At 40.3% G+C, this 16,113-nt stretch overlaps 2 protein-coding genes across 3 annotated transcripts; one reads left to right on the top strand and one right to left on the bottom strand.

Moving 5' to 3' along the window:
* The first annotated feature begins 37 nt into the window (after positions 1-37).
* Positions 38-2,454, top strand: nip7 (NIP7 nucleolar pre-rRNA processing protein). The gene is made up of 5 exons (XM_046053362.1): positions 38-197; positions 313-399; positions 618-756; positions 1,498-1,638; positions 1,994-2,454. The coding sequence occupies exons 1-5, from the start codon at positions 142-144 to the stop codon at positions 2,111-2,113; spliced, it is 543 nt and encodes a 180-aa protein (XP_045909318.1). The 5' UTR covers positions 38-141; the 3' UTR covers positions 2,114-2,454.
* A 107-nt stretch (positions 2,455-2,561) lies between these two features.
* terfa (telomeric repeat binding factor a) lies at positions 2,562-14,271 on the bottom strand. 2 transcript variants are annotated; one of them, XR_006825612.1, is made up of 13 exons: positions 13,793-14,271; positions 12,762-12,857; positions 12,134-12,264; positions 11,856-11,942; positions 10,379-10,519; positions 9,995-10,116; positions 9,019-9,543; positions 8,343-8,459; positions 5,731-5,868; positions 5,300-5,403; positions 5,150-5,196; positions 4,830-4,976; positions 2,682-2,815 (listed from the first exon to the last, which is right to left on the bottom strand). XR_006825612.1 is itself a non-coding variant. In XM_046053361.1 (12 exons), the coding sequence occupies exons 1-12, from the start codon at positions 14,067-14,069 to the stop codon at positions 2,657-2,659; spliced, it is 1,944 nt and encodes a 647-aa protein (XP_045909317.1). In that variant the 5' UTR covers positions 14,070-14,270; the 3' UTR covers positions 2,562-2,656. The 2 variants fall into 2 exon arrangements, 1 of the variants encoding a protein (XP_045909317.1); XM_046053361.1 differs by lacking the exon at positions 4,830-4,976 and having other exon boundaries at positions 2,562-2,815; positions 13,793-14,270.
* Positions 14,272-16,113: the final 1,842 nt, after the last annotated feature.

Genomic DNA, 16,113 nt, shown 5'->3' on the forward strand with positions numbered 1-16,113 from the left:
CCAGGAACTCAGCTCGCTGATTACGTCAGTCGACTTCCGTTATAGAGAGTGACCACTTCCGCGTTGACCCACGTTTTTACAGGAGATATTATTATAAGGAGAAGTGTTCGCCAATAAAAAGTTGTTTTAAAAACACTCAAGATGAGGCCACTAACAGACGAGGAGACGAAAACGATGTTTGAGAAGTTGTCGAAATAGTAAGTGAACTTACAGGACATTTTATCGTGCCCGTGAAGATTCAGTTGATTCCAACAATGTTAGCATCCTTGTTAGCATGTGAGTGTGTGATCCACATCTTTTCTCCCGCAACAGCATCGGTGAAAACATAAAACTTCTCGTGGACCGACCTGATGGTACCTACTGTTTCAGGCTACACAATGACCGTGTGTACTACATGAGGTAATCCAGGATACGTTTTACTGTATTTATCATATTTAATAACACAACTCTTCTGTTTATTTACATGTTATTATTTTATTTCACACTTGCTTTGGCATAGTAAACGTCCGTTTCCAATGCCAATAGATGCTCATAAAAATGATTTGATAAATTAACATGCATGTTTATGTGCCAATACTAAATCGTGAACTGAATGTATTATCGTGTCGTGTTCACAGTGAGAAAATCCTTAAATTGGCCACAAACATTTCTCGGGACAAGCTCGTGTCAGTGGGAACGTGTTTTGGAAAGTTTACGAAGACCACTAAGTTCCGCCTGCACATCACAGCTCTGGATTTCCTGGCGCCCTATGCAAAGGTGACCATGGGCGCATCTCATTTCAATTATTTGTATCTTTGCTGCCATCATTTGCATCCCTCCCTCTCTCCTTAGCTCCTACAGACGGACAGAGAGGCAATCAAAATATGTAGTGAAGTGACCGGTCCTTTTCTGCAGAGCCTCAATTTGAATTGATGTCCAATGACGGCTACACCCCTGGGTCATCCGTCAGTCTCTGAATAACTTCCAGGAAGAGCAGCGTACTGTGGAGCGAGGCAGAGATCCAAAAAGGCTTATTGCAGGCCATCCTCATGGTCCATTGGTATATGTCAGTTCTTAAGGGTTTTCACTGTCCATCTACTGGCAAATTACATTTGTAAGCAGCAGGACACACTGGCAAATACCACTCTCCACCATATTTTAAATGACAGACGAAGGCTTGCCACCAGTTCTGTGATAACTGGTAGCTCATGCCGTAACATTAGATATACAGAATGTATTGTCAGCCTCTCCTGGGTGCCTACCTTCAGTTATAAAGATCCCTGCTGATAATTAAGTGGGCAATAGCTAATGTTTGTGCGCATGACTTGTACTGTTTTCATTCTTTTTACTATTGTTGGATGCTTTCTGTAACCAGGCACAAATGAATTTCACCGCACATTGTACTGTGTATGCGACAAACATGATTTAATGTGTTAAAACATTTCACCTCTGCTGCTGAGATTAAGTTAGGTGTGCTCATGCATGAATAACTTGAAGCTATTCTGTCCATGCCTTCAGTTCAAGGTGTGGGTGAAACCTGGAGCAGAGCAGTCTTTCCTCTATGGGAACCATGTGCTAAAATCTGGGCTCGGGAGAATCACTGAGAACACTATGCAGTACCAAGGAGTTGTGGTCTACTCCATGGCTGATGTGCCCCTGGTAAGTTTTGTAACTGTTGTGATTGATGACAGAGCTCACAGTGCACCACCCCGAGCTTATAATCCTGTTTGGGCAACTCATGCTGAAAATGTTGAGTGCACATGCTTTCACATAAGAGTAACCTATGCACTGAGATGTGCTATGGTGAAGCTTTCAGTTGTATTCTTGTTTTCAGTTCTTCACAATGTATCATGCCTGATTTGAATGTACCCACGCATACTCTATGTACCAGACATTCAGAATACCATATTTGCTAGAGAAATTTAATTTGAACTTTAGATCAGAAGATGAAATGGGTGGGTTTTTGTCCTTGTTTAAAGCATTTTCTGAACCAGTTGTGTGTCTTATTTGTCAGGGTTTTGGAGTAGCGGCCAAGTCTACCCAGGAGTGTCGGCGAGTGGACCCCATGTCCATCGTAGTGTTTCACCAGGCCGATGTGGGAGAGTTCATTAGGAATGAAGACACATTAACATAAATATGCATTAACAGCTGGACTGTAAAATGCATCTTTTCTTAAACAATTGCATACGCAGTAAAATTCGCACCCAGAACAGCTGGAGAACAGAAGCGGTGGGATTTAAGTGCCTGGTTCAAGGGCACCTTACCAGCAGATGTAACTAGCCCATATTTCCAATTTAGGGACTGAAATAGAGACCTGTTGACTCACTTTAGGATACGCTAATCTGCCACACACAGGATTCCTTTGGTCAGAGCCTCCTGATACTCCACTGAATCATATCTTGTCAAAATGAAGGGGAATGCTTTTCTGTATCTTTTGTAAATGTCACCTTTCAAATAAATCCATATGTCTTTGTATTTGAGTCTTTGCGAACGTAAAACTGCATATAGGGCTGCAGTCAAAATACATGCATCAGACACAGCTGCAATTTGTATAACAATAAAAAGGGACAACAAATCGTGCAAACTGAACAACCAAACATTTAATGAACTAAAAGGAAAACTGTACATGATTAAGAACATAGGACTTCATGCTGAACCGTTGAACTTTAACTGCAGCTCATGTCATGTTTGACTTCTTCATGGTCCTCCACCTGTCCTTTAAGTTGACATTTGTTCGATCAGTGAAGGAGTAATACGCCTTTATCTTACTCCAGTTGCCCTCGCCAAATTTTTTTACACCTTCTCTCAACTTCTGAGTCTCGCTCTCACTCCACTTCTGCAACACAGAAAAAACAGGAATGTTAGGTTACTCTGCTTTCTGCTGTTGTGACAAAACAGCCCAAAACAGACAATACGCTTTATTTAATTTATGTCAGTGTGGTTACGTCATAATGCAACTGACTAAACTTGAGATGTTTGCCGGTGTGCTGCTTTCATCGGCTGCTGACTGATGCAGGAGGGCTGCAAAGCATCAACTGTTTGAACAGATGAGACCAAATCCATGTTATCCTCTCTACATTCAAGTTTGCTGAATGATGATCATTCAGCTTTGATATTCTCTTCGTATCAGGCATGAGATGTGGCGATGCACCATACTGGTGTCATGAGAACGAGATGTGATGATAATTTCACACTATTTTATAGAAATTGTCAGTGCTGAAATATGAGGTGGTGTCTGGGGGTCCTCCCCCAGAAAATTTTGAGCATTAAACACTTCATTTCCTGTATTCTGGTAACATTTCCTGTTCTGCCTTTCCTACATCAATTTAAGGTGGAAATGTTTTTATTTATGTAAAGGGAAACACAAAATTCAGGTGGCAGGTGACAAATCAAATTCTGTAAGTATTATAGAATCTAAGGCATTCTATGTTGCTCTCACATATGTTTCTCCTGTAGATCAACTTTTGTAACTCGTGTAATATCATCCCTACTGAATTAGCACACATGCAGGCATGATTTAGTCTTCCCTCCTCCTTTCTTTTGTTCCCAGGGAGAGAGCGGAAAATTTGGCCGAATAGAAACTGTGACAAGAAGTTACTGACTGGTGCTGCACGTTTTGAGGTCATTTCATCAGTACCTTGTTTTATCTTGCTTAAATTATAAATAAGTGCAAATAAACCTTTCTCAAAGCACTTTGATTTGTTATTTAACATTTCGTGCATGCTATTTTTCAAAGTATTTTTTTTACAAATGCTTTCAAAAAGTTACAGGGACATGTCCCCGGTGTAATTACACGTTTTATCCTGTTGATGTTAGCCTACATTACATCCTGCCACTGCTCTGAAAGATTAGCTTAGCTAACATTACTGGTTAATAACAGGGGGCAAAGTTCTAAACTTAGCAACATTACTGTGTCTGACAGGACAGTTAAAGAGATGGTATTATGCTCATTTTCAGGTTCAAAATCCCATTTAAGGGTTGTACCAGAACAGGTTTACATGGTTTGATTTTCAAAAAAAGTTGCACACAGTTGGGAGTTGCACACGCGCAGTTCCTAGTTAAGGACTACTAGCCAATCAGAAGCAGGGAAGGCTGGGTCAGTGAGAAGCAAACACTGCTTTGTTTCTGCTGTACATGTTGCCGACCAGCTTGGCAACATAGGCTACGTTCAGACTGCAGGCCTTAATGCTCAATTCCGAATTTTTTCCCAGATCCGATTTTTTTTGTTTGACAGTTAACATTATAGATTAAATTTGGCCCACATCAGACTCCAGTCTGAACTGTCCGCAGCCAGAAAGTGACCCGCATGCGCAGAAGAATAACACGACGTCACACGCAGCACGCTGTTGCAGGCTACAGAAGTAAACTGATTAGCTCGCTGGAGACTCCCGTTTTTCAATGTCCTTTCACCGGTCACATTTTTCCCGAATTTTGACAAGTGTTCACAACTTTCTGTTCTTTTCTTTACGGTTTTCTGGCATTGGACGCATCTGCCCCACAACTCACTCTCCGTGTCGGAGTAGTGGCTTGGCAAGCGTTAAATGAGCCGCATTTAGCTTTCTTCCCTGTGTCGTCACAAGGATGAAAGGGAAGCGGCTGGAATACAAACGAGCTGTTTTCAAGCAGTTCAGAGCAGAGTTTTCTGTGGGAGATGCGAACTCCCTTTGGGGTGGACTTTGGGCTTTTTCACTTTGCCAATCTATTACATGCACAAAAAAGGTATATAACTCAATAAAGGAGAGGGGAAAAGGGCAAAAAGCATAATACCACCTCTTTAAAATTGTAAGCTAGCTTACTTCTGTCTTACATCAGGCTTGCTTTCCAACTAACAGCTCGTTCGGTAGTCTTACCGTCCTCATGCATTCAGCTGTCAGACTCCGCAGTGTAGCGGACTAGAAAAAGACCCGCCCTACGCTGCCTCTGATTGGCTGATGGGTTGAGGCATTAGGAGTGACGATTGGTTAGGCACAGCCAGTTGTAAAGCTGCAAAGCTCATGCTATAGAGGAGAGGACTCGGTAAATAAAACAAGCAGGCCTAAATGCTGTCTTAGTGACGACCCACCCACCCCACCCTTAAAATTCTCAGACTTCTTTTTTTAAACTTCCTACCAGCACGTAACGTTAATGAACCACAATGAATTTGTTCATTTATGACTATTGCCATACGTACTCTCTTCCTGTTGCCTGAATTTGAGATGGTGCTCTGGTTGTGCAATCCTTTGGGGAAAAACAAAGATATATTACAGTATGATCAGGATGTGGACAGCTGGATTTATACAGGATTCATGAGATGAATAGCATATTGTTGATGAAATAGTACCTGATACATTTGAAGTATTGCTGCTCTTCTTTCTGGTGGTGAAATATGACTCTTCATCGCTCCATGTATCCTTACTCTCCTTTGCATTATTGTATAGCTGTTTCCTGCGAACAAGAGCAGAGTTTCTGGATGGAATTTGGGTGCATGTTTATTGTGACGCTAGTATGAAAATCTCTTTCCAGTAAATACATTTGTGTAGTAAAGTCATCAATAAGTGTAACTTTTGTGTGCCTATTGGAATGAAAAGTGGGAGGGACATAAATACATATTAACAAAAAAAATAAATAAAACTGCATTAATCTACATGATGTAAAATAATACATCAATTACCTTCTAAACAAAAAAATACTTTTATTGGTGCACATTACGCTAGAATTCATTCACAACGGATGAGTCCATCCATTCTTAGCTAAAGCTGCTGCTTTACTAACCATTTTGAGTGGGAAGGACCTTTGTCTTGAGCGGAGTCCTTGTGAGGGGTGGAGCTCGTTTGAGGCACAGAGTCAGAGAGTTCGGGTGAGCTGTGCGAAGAATCTATGATATGGATGTCACCTGTATTATCTGGAGTCCTGCATAAACACATATGATATCAATGTTAGCAGTCCTTGAATTGTAACTAACAGTGACATCAAATTCATGTTGTATTTGGACTTGCTTTCTGAGAGGATTGCTGGCCAGTTCCTGCTGGTCTTCCTTACTGTCTGATGACCACCGCTTAGACTTGACTTAGACATGACGTTAATGTGTGAGGGGAATTGAGTATCAGTTAGGCATTGTCCAGAAAAGGGGAGAGATGTTCGGACTAAAATCATGCTTTGCTCTTTGTCAAATTCACTAATCATGTATTGTGTTAAAGTAATGTGTACTTAAATGTAGATATCAGAAGCTGCAAACGGGAATGTAGAAAAACAGAACGCAGATGGAAAACAATCAGGTCTCCAGGTCCATTTCACGGCCATGAAATAGTTTGGTAAAAGGTGCAAGAGCTCACCATTTCTCAAATCTTATTGGTGTCCACCAGCACAATCCTAGTTTTCTTTTAAAGACTCTCGCTCTGTTGGTGAACCCTGCCTCTCCCTGTGCCTCTGCTAATTGTGATGCAGATTGTGAGAATATTTTAATACACTTTGTCAGTAAGGTGGAATTATTAAGAGTCAGTATTAGCCCAAACCCAGCCTTTTTAGATGTTGTTCACCCTACCCAGGATCCTTGGAGTTACTTTTCTTCCATTACCATGGCAGAACTTATGGAAACTATGTTGAAGATGAAGCCTTCCTCTTGATCTGATTACTGCAAAGTTTTTAATAGAAGTTTTGGAGTATATTAGCCCACACCTACTTTTAATTTTGAACAGCTCATCATCTACTGGTTGTGTCCCGGTCTACTTCAAGACGGCATGTGTGCAACCTGTCCTAAAAAAACCTAGCCTTGACCCCAACATCCCTGATAACTACCGCCCAATCTCTAAACTGCCTTTTCTTTCAAAAACCCTTGAAAAGATAGTTTCTAAGCAGCTCCTTGCTGCAATGGAAAATAATTGTATCTTTGAAAAGTTCCAGTCTGGTTTCCGTAAGCATCACAGTACTGAGACAGCACTCTTGAAAGTTACCAATGACCTCCTAATGAACGCTGATGCAGGCAAATGTTCAATACTGGTTTTGCTGGATTTAAGTGCTGCCTTTGACACCATTGATCATGGCATCATGTTAAATAGACTGAGGCACAGGGTGGGGGTATCTGATAATGCACTGAACTGGTTTTCTTCATGCTTATCCAATAGGAAGTTTTGTGTCTCTATAAATAATTTTAAGTCTTCTTTCTCTACCATCAACTACGGTGTGCCTCAGGGGTCAATCCCTGGACCTACTTTGTTATATATATACTCCCTCTGGGTGATATCATACGCAGGCATGGTATTTCCTTCCATTGTTATACAGATGATGCACAGCTATACCTACCTGTACAGCCCACTGACCTTAGTATGCTGAGCTCACTACAGGACTGCCTTACCTACATAAAACATTGGATGTCAAATAACTTTCTACAACTTAACTTCAATAAAACAGAAATCCTGGTTATAGGTCCACAACATATCTGCAATCAAATTCTGCAAAAAACCCTAAATAGGTTACAGAATGTACTGAACTCAGCTGCATGGCTCTTAACTAGGACAAGAAAATATGATCATATCACCCGTTTTAGCATCATTGCACTGGCTCCCTGTTTGTTTTAGGACTGATTTTAAGATTTTACTTTTAAGGCTATTCATGGCTTTGCTCCTGACTATATTTTAGATATTTTAACTCCTTATGAGCCTTCTGTGGTCTAAGATCTTCTCGCAAGGGCCTCTTGTCTATTCCTGGAGCCAGACTAAGAACAAAAGGTGACATTTGCTGTCAGGGCCCCGAGGCTCTGGAACGACTTGCCTGAGGAAATTAGGCTGGCAGGGCAGTTTCTTCCTTCAAATCTCTTACTTAATTTTACCGGAAAGCATATCCAGATTTTATCTGAGCTGCCACTCGTTTTACTATCCTGCCCTATCATTCTTATCACTTTGTTTCCTTGTCTCAACTTCCTTATGTCCTACTGAACATATTTATTATACTCTATTGTGATCCTTGTTCTTATATTCTGTATTTCACCCCCCTGTATCTTATTACCCACGTGGTTATTTGTTTTTGCATTTTGTGTGTGATTTGTTGTGAAGCACTTTGTACTCTGTTTGATAAGTGCTATATAAATAAATATTATTATTATTATTATTATTATTATATACTTGTACTCTGCACTCTCTGAGTAGTTTAAACTTCATTGACTATCAGTGATGTTTAGAATAAATTATGACAATCTTGATATTACCAATCAGCACAATCCCTCTTAGACCTTTAACTGCTAAGCTTTATGAGCATATATTTCAAAACTCATATTAGGTTTAATATCATATATGGTGAGCCACCGGTGTAGGACTGAAAACCCAGGGTTAATCATGAAGTTACCTTGCCAACGTCAAATCTTGCTTTGTAGTACAGGACCCTGGACTCACCTGCTGAGCGAACCGTTGGACTGGTTATGGGATTTTCCCACACAAGTTTCCCCACTGGCTACAGAGCCAGACGACTCCTCACTGTCTGCGGATAACTCTGCCAAACTAGTAGAGGCTCTGTGTGAGAAAACGAGCAGTTTTAAGCACCAAACAGTGACTGAGCAATACATGACCAGAAGCAGTCTGCTCATGAGGTTATGTACATTCCTACTTGGAACGTATGTTTAGGAAAAATATAGAAAATCAATGTAACGTAGTTAGAGCCTAGTGTTCTGTTACTGATGACCTATTAATTCATGTCTTTGAACATAACTGAATAGTTCCTGTAAAATTCACTGCTTCCGTTTATTCGGTTTTACAAACTTCTTTTAATGAGTGCTCGGTATCACGACACATAGTTGTACTCTGTTACACCTGGAACTTTTGAAAAGGTCTCCATTAGCTTGTAGCGTGCTCAGACAAGCATCCAGTCCTCAGCTGGAAGCAGCTCCTGCCTGCCTGACAGATAGCAACATTTTTGAGACACCACGCTAGTCAAAACTATCACCGTGATTAATAGTGAGGCGAGATAAGGAACAGGCCTGTGTGATGGAGAATGTGCTCTGGGAAGTGAAAACACAGATTCAGCAACATTTATTCATTTGCCTTTTTAATGTCTCTTAAAAAATACTTTTACCTGGCGCATATTTTGGTGGCTTGTCGGGAGCGCTTCCATGTGGGTGGGGTAACCTCATTTTCTGTTACCGGGTTATTGGGTGTAGTCTGTACTTGCAGTGGTTCCTCTCTTCTGACTTCAGCCTCCAGTTCCTGAGACGCTGTTGTGCACTGCGAGCTCCCTTGGCTGTCCGGCTCGACCACCAGTCGTGCCACAGTGTAAAGCCTCCTGTTCCCCCGCACTGGGGGCGTCTTTGAGAGCGAACCTGCCTGCGTTTGAGAAACAGCATCTGTTTGTTGTGGTTGGTCTGCTGGGGAAGCTTCCAGTGGGCTGCCTGAGTCTCTCTGAAATAGCCCATCCTGCTCCGAGTCCCGCTTGGTGCCCTTCTCGGGAGTAGGCGAGAGGCGCAGGGAAAGATCTTCTCTCCTTGCCTGCTTCTCTTCTTCCACTTCTTCCTCCAGCTGAGCAAATGTTCTCTCATCAGAACCTGAAGCTAAAACTGTGTAGGCTGCCTCAAGGCTGGTCTTCTGGATAATTGTATGTTTACTGGAAGATCAGACAGAGCCACAAATGAGATACTGAACAGAGTATTTAGGCCAGAGAATTAGAGAGGTTGACATATTAGAAGCTTAATACAGGATATGTTCCCATAAAATTGTACTGGTAACATTCTAGCCTGGAGCCCAATCACACCAGTGGTCTTTAAATGCTGATATGTGTTTAATGCATTATGTGAAATAGTGTGCTTGGATATGGTGAGCAAATGAAAAATTTACTGTGTGGTTATAGGTGTGAAATGTGGTTAGAGTAGCTGCTAATGTTGGGTATCAGGGTATTAGGCTAATTCTTCCTGATAATTGAAGACAGACAATTTGATGATTTTGACATTCTGTCAGTGAGGCCTTGGCCCTCCCTCAGAGATGGGCCTACTAAATTTTGTATTTGAACAGTAATGACAAACTTGTTTAAAATGAACAGAGAGGGAGAGAGAGCCTACGAGAGTACAAACTGGACTCCGTTTGGTTGTGCACTACAGGACGGGCCAGGTTTGTCTTGATCATCAGGTCCAGCTGCCTTGTCTGGATTTGCAAGTCTTTCATCAGCAAGTTGTTTTGCAGCCTGTTCCACATATACAAACCGGAAAAACAAAAGAGGTATTAAGACATGCACTTCACCAACGAATCAACAGTATTGTATCTGTGAATTGGCTGAACAAATGTCAAGGTCATCATTGGCATGCAATTCTTATCAAACTCATATTAAAATGTTTCTTGTTCTAATAAGAACACACTTCTAAAAGTTCCTCATCAACATAAAGAAAGCTAATTTTTAATGTTTCACTCAAACGAGTCTATCTTGTACTTAATACTTAGCAACATACCTTGTGGAGAAAGGGAACACTGACTGGGCAGAGCGTCTGGCAAAAGGTCAACATCTCCTCCTTAAACCGCTTGAAGTCCATCTGCTCGATGACTTCATGTGCGTTACTCTTCTGACTGATGAGAGCTCTGAATATAGCTTTCTACAGAGAACAGACATTCAGTAATGTGAAACACAAGCATGCAAAACTAAAGAACTGCTTAAAATCAATAACAGGCTGAAAGATGTATCGTTTCATCTTCAAAAATGTATAGACATACATGCAAGTCATATTAAAAAGGAATTAACATAATAACGCCAATTAGGCCCAACATGATACAAAAAAACATTTTTTGTGTGATAGAAAATAAAAAAACAGGTCCAGTGCCTGAGACGCTGTTGTGCACTACGAGCTCAACAGCCTCGATTTGTGGTGTTTGGTCTGCTGGGGAAGCCTCCAGGGGGCTGCCTGAGTCTCTCTTAAATAGCCCATCCTGCTCTGAGTCCCAGTTTGTGCCCTTCTCCGGAGTAAGCGAGAGGCGCAGGGAAAGATCTTTTCTCCTTGCCTGCTCTCCCTCCACTTCTTCCTCCAGCTGAGCAAATGTTCTCTCATCAGAACCTGAAGCTAACATTGCATAGGCTGGCTCAAGGCTGGTCTTCTTCAACTGAAGAAGAAGGCTGCTGGGGGAGGGATGCGTACAGGAGGGAGCTGGAGTGGAAACTCAAACCAACATTAAGAATGTGAGGAGTATTCAGGTTGAGTATCCGTCCACCAGGGCACCTTGACTAGAGTCAGCGAGCCAAACCAGTTCAGGAGGCTGCTGCCCACCAATCCCCCAGCTGCTCTGATGTCTACCCTCTCCAACATGTTTCCACTGGTGTCTCCCTCCAAACAGCACACCGCAACCCTCTACATCAGACACACTGACCATGGCGTCTAATGAGGTAAGGAAAGAAGGAAAGCAGACTACAACCTAGCCTGAGGATGCTCAGTTGGTGTGCTGTTCAGGTCAGTGTAGTCCTCCAGCATGTGCTTAACCTCACCCTTCGTGGGTCATCAGACCAAAAAAACAAACCTGCGTTCAGGCAGACTAGAAAACACATTTCACGTAGTTGTCGTGTCTGTATCCAAAAAAAAGAAGATTCAGATAGCACAGCATCTCCTATTGTTGCCGTTTGATTTCCTCACCCTTGCAGCTACTCAACAAGTGGCATGGCTGAACAGAACACAGATGATGAAATATGATCCTGAAAGTTCTCGATTTAAAGTCATCTGTTTCACTTGGCATTTTACCTAGTAGTAGAACCCACACTTCTAACTAATTAACACTTACTTAACTGTATTACTGTCACATGATTATGATTCAGGACACTGCAATGTTTCTATAGCAATGCACTGACAGTATGAGCAATGACCATATGAATGCACTAACAAAAAGAGAGGAAGTTAAATGGGGATTAGACTTGAGTGAACATGTTATTTTAGATACTGAACTCACCTTGCCAACCATTTGTTTGGGAAAGTGTTTGTTCAGCACCGCTTTTGCTCTGTCAAAGTCCTTGTTCTTAATGAAAATCCCAACGATCTAAAGACGTAAATAAAAATACAATTTGCTAAATCAAATCTGATGAAACTTTGTGAAAGCAAGTATCTTAAAACAAGTATAGCCACATTTGTGTATTAGACGCCTAGGTAGTGTAAGCTGATGTATTCATGCACGCACACACAAAATAATTTATACAGCTTTTAATTTAACAAGGGTATTTGTGTGCTTACCATTTCTCTAAGTGAAGTGCATACATTCTTGAAATACTGAGGTGGAATACTGCATTTCTGATTCATACGTTCCAGCAATATTAAGGCTGATTCCAGAGGACTTACTGACGTGTCAGAATCACAAAATGCACCTGTAGACCAAGACAAAGCAATATTCATCACGGTGTTTGGGTCACAATATGCTAGGACTGGATGCATGCTTCCTGAGTTATGGAAAAGCCTTGCATTTGGTTTTACATTTTGGTTGTAACGATACACTTAATCATTTCACATCATCACAACACTTTTAAAGCACGTCTGGGTCTGGTCACAAGCTACATTGCAGAAATGTTTTCCCCATATGAGCCAGTTTGCAGCTTTAGATCCTAGGTGGGGCCATTTTGTGGTATATGTGGTGAACCAAGTGAGAATTTACAGTAACAGGGTATTTTACTTACTGGTAGGCAAGTAAATATTACACCGAGCTTATCTTAATGTTTTTTTTTGGTTTGTTTTTTTGTTTTAAGTAAGTTAAGTAGTAAGTAATAATTTACTTACTTACTTTTAAATTGTACCCACACACCGTAGATGCAGCTACATGAAATTCCCAACAATACACATGTGTTCTACAAAGTTATGGAGCTCTCACCAGGTCTTTCACCCTCATGTATCCAGCAGAGAAACTTCAATACTAGAATCTTTGTTTCCATGGTATCAGTGCGCTCCACAGGACGATCGATGACACCTGTAACAAGACAATGAATAGGCTTGTAATGTCACCCAAAATACATGTTCATAAGTAATCCATTCACATTCGCACACATAGTTGGCTGTACACTCTCTGGTCTTCATGCTGAATAATGCCTTCACCTTCTACCACTCAGTAAGAACTCTTCAAATGAAACAGATAGGAATCAAACAGTGTTATCAGCACATACGTTATTTCATTGACATTTACCTGAAAGAGTGAATTTACTGAAATTTACTTGAAATAATATGCAGGCCAAGCTCAAACTTAAAACCCTAATTTCTTTAAATTATTTAACATAGAATAAAGGAAGTGCTCACTGTTAGCTGCGGCTGCTTTGCCAAATAAACATATGATCAAATATTGCTGCTTTGTCTATGAACTGTAAGGAATATTGTTGCACCTAAAATTGTTGGTGGGTTTTGCAGTTGCTGCTGATGTCGTCTTGTTATTTGTTAGAACCTGCTATTTGCCTCTGGACTAGGTCTCACTTGCAAAAGAGGTTTGTGACTTCCTAGTTAATTAAATTATATTATATACAATCACCTCAAAGAACATAGACCTACATTTAGCCTATGAGAAAGTAGAATTGCAAAATAAACTTTTGTTTGTTTGTTTTGCTTAAGTTATAACGTTGGGCTAATGATACATGAGCTTTAGGATGTTATGACTGATGTTTCCTCACAATGAACAATGTTTTCAAACTTAGCCAGGGCTAACGTTAAGGGCTGGGGCTAAAATAGCTAACACCTGAAAGAAGGTAATACTGTCCGTGACGAGCATTCAGGATCATTCAAAGCGGGCCAGTGACTTAAGTCCTTTTAGGACAGTTGGCATGCAGTAAACAAAATGGACTGGTAACATAAAAATTAGTTTGGACACAAAGAGCGAAGTTAGCTAAACACAACTTGGCGCGGCAGTTTGTTACTTACAGCCCAGTATGTCTCTTAACCCACAGAAGTCCGCGTATTGGTCCTTTTGAAACATCTCTTGAGCTAGAAAAAAGTAATAGTCTACGAGCCAGCGGTTCACCACTGGCTCGTAGTCAATTTGCTCTGTTTGTAAAATGTCCCTTGCTGCCATCATGACTTCTCGGTAAAGACAGCGCCGCGCCACAACAAAGCTGCAAAATACTAGGGCTTGTGTTCTCTGAGTTTTGCTTTTCAGGCAGCGCTTCCTCCCAGCTTCTGGCGCAACCACGGTAACCATTTAAACGCGTAAGATACACATTAATAACGGCAGGATTAGGATAAAAAATGAATTCAAGCATAATCGTGGTCTGTCAGTCAAACTGAAGGCGACGATATTTGATCAAGGCTTTAGGAAAGACAATATATTGTGGGGAAGACTGCTGCCTGTCAGGTAGATTCAGGTAATAAAACACAAACGTAGACTCATTCTTCTTTTCTGAGTTCATCTGCAGATCTCACACCAGCAGAAAGCGTTATACTGCCACCCACTGGACGGAAGGAGGTAGAGTGGCTTTTAAAGTTTTAAATGCACATCTTTATTGCAAAAAGGGGGTTACAATTCAGTTGGATCTTACAAAGATATACATAACAGTATACAAACATATAAAACACAGATAAAATAATCTAAGGCTTTGCCAGGAGAAGCTCATAGGCTATTACAAAGAGAAAGAGGACCATATATTGACAGTTTTAACTGCCTTTTTGTTGCTGGGGCCAGAAATCAAATTGATATAATGCACAACCTCATGGAGAAAAAATACAAAATAATTTTTTTTATGGCTGAATTTACATTTATGAATATGGACTTTTGGCATCAGAATTTTAAGTACATATTTTCTTTGACATCTATTAAAGCAAAAATACCACATTCTCCCACATTAAGGCAAAGTGCGTAAGCAATACCAAAACAGGTGCAAAACAGTTTCGGGTGGTTTTCACTGAAAAAACAGTTTGTATTGATGTCTCTTTTAAGAATGACACTTTCTTCACCTTGTTTACTATCAGGAATCTGTGAGGAATGATCCAAACTTTTTTCCAGTCAATGTTGTTTACAAATCGGTTCCACTAAAACTTAACATGTGGATTAGATACCATTTCTTTCTGAAACAAGGAACGAATGTTATTATTTTGAGGAAGTAGAGAAAAACAAATTGTTCGAACGTGATTCAGCCACACTGGGGAGAGAGACAGAAGTAGGTGGAGGTCTGCCAGTATTTCTAAAAAGCATTATTGTGCCTGATGGAATGGCGTCAGATACAATTGCAAATTCTCTTGGCGTAACTGGAATATTAGATGTTAATAAAAATTAACATCTAATATTCCAGTTAAGAGAAAAATCTCCCCTCTCCATTAAATAGCTGGCTTACTAGCAGAATCTGATTCTGTAACTAACTCTCAAAAAAGAGTGACTTGTTTTTATATAAAATATCTACATATCTATCTGTATTATTTCAAATTAGATAACTGTGAGGTGAGAAATTGTGCTTATAAATCAGAGACCATGCTAAAAGGACCTGCTTTTGGAAAGTGGACAGTTTTACAGGGAGTTTGTCCACATTGTAATTATAGTTCAAAATAAAGCCCAGACCATCACAGCCAGAGAATATGTAGTGGGGAATAAAATTCCAAATCGAGACAGGGTTTTTTAGAAAATGCTTAGCCCAATTAATCTTAAAAATATTGTTTAGTGAATTGAAGATTGAAGTCCAAAAAGTTGAGGCCACCAGATTCATAATTATTCATAAGAACACTTTTTTGATATAATGTGTTAAGTTTTAAATATGTTTTCAAAGGTTTGGGCAGTGTATTTACCATTTCCGATTTTATATTATTACACATATCTGATGTTAAGTTTTTAGTTTACTCGCCACTGTCAACTCAGGACACCCTCATATCACTGTAATATCCTCATGGACATTTCACGTTTTCATTTTAATATTCCAGTGTTGAAATATTTGCCTTTGTTTATTTACAGCTAAGTTAATGAAACTTTGTTCTGATTTGTCTAAAACTATTTCTTTATGTGTTCCTATATTTCCTTGTGGTCACTTTAAGAAACAAGGAAGTACATCATGTGACTAGTGTTCAGGAAGTAAATGAGCATGGCACAGGCAGGAGTTAAGATAAGTTACATCTTAGCTAATCCAGCAACATCTGCATGCATTTTAGGCCTTTGGCAGCATCGTGGGTATGGATTGATTGTTTATTGTTATTTACAACCTCAGAGTTTAATATTTTGGGAGAGTTTGTGAAGTTTGATATCACAATCTGCCATTACTAAT

This window comes from Micropterus dolomieu, linkage group LG07 (assembly GCF_021292245.1).
Source record: "Micropterus dolomieu isolate WLL.071019.BEF.003 ecotype Adirondacks linkage group LG07, ASM2129224v1, whole genome shotgun sequence".
In the NCBI taxonomy this organism is placed as follows: Eukaryota; Metazoa; Chordata; class Actinopteri; order Centrarchiformes; family Centrarchidae; genus Micropterus; species Micropterus dolomieu.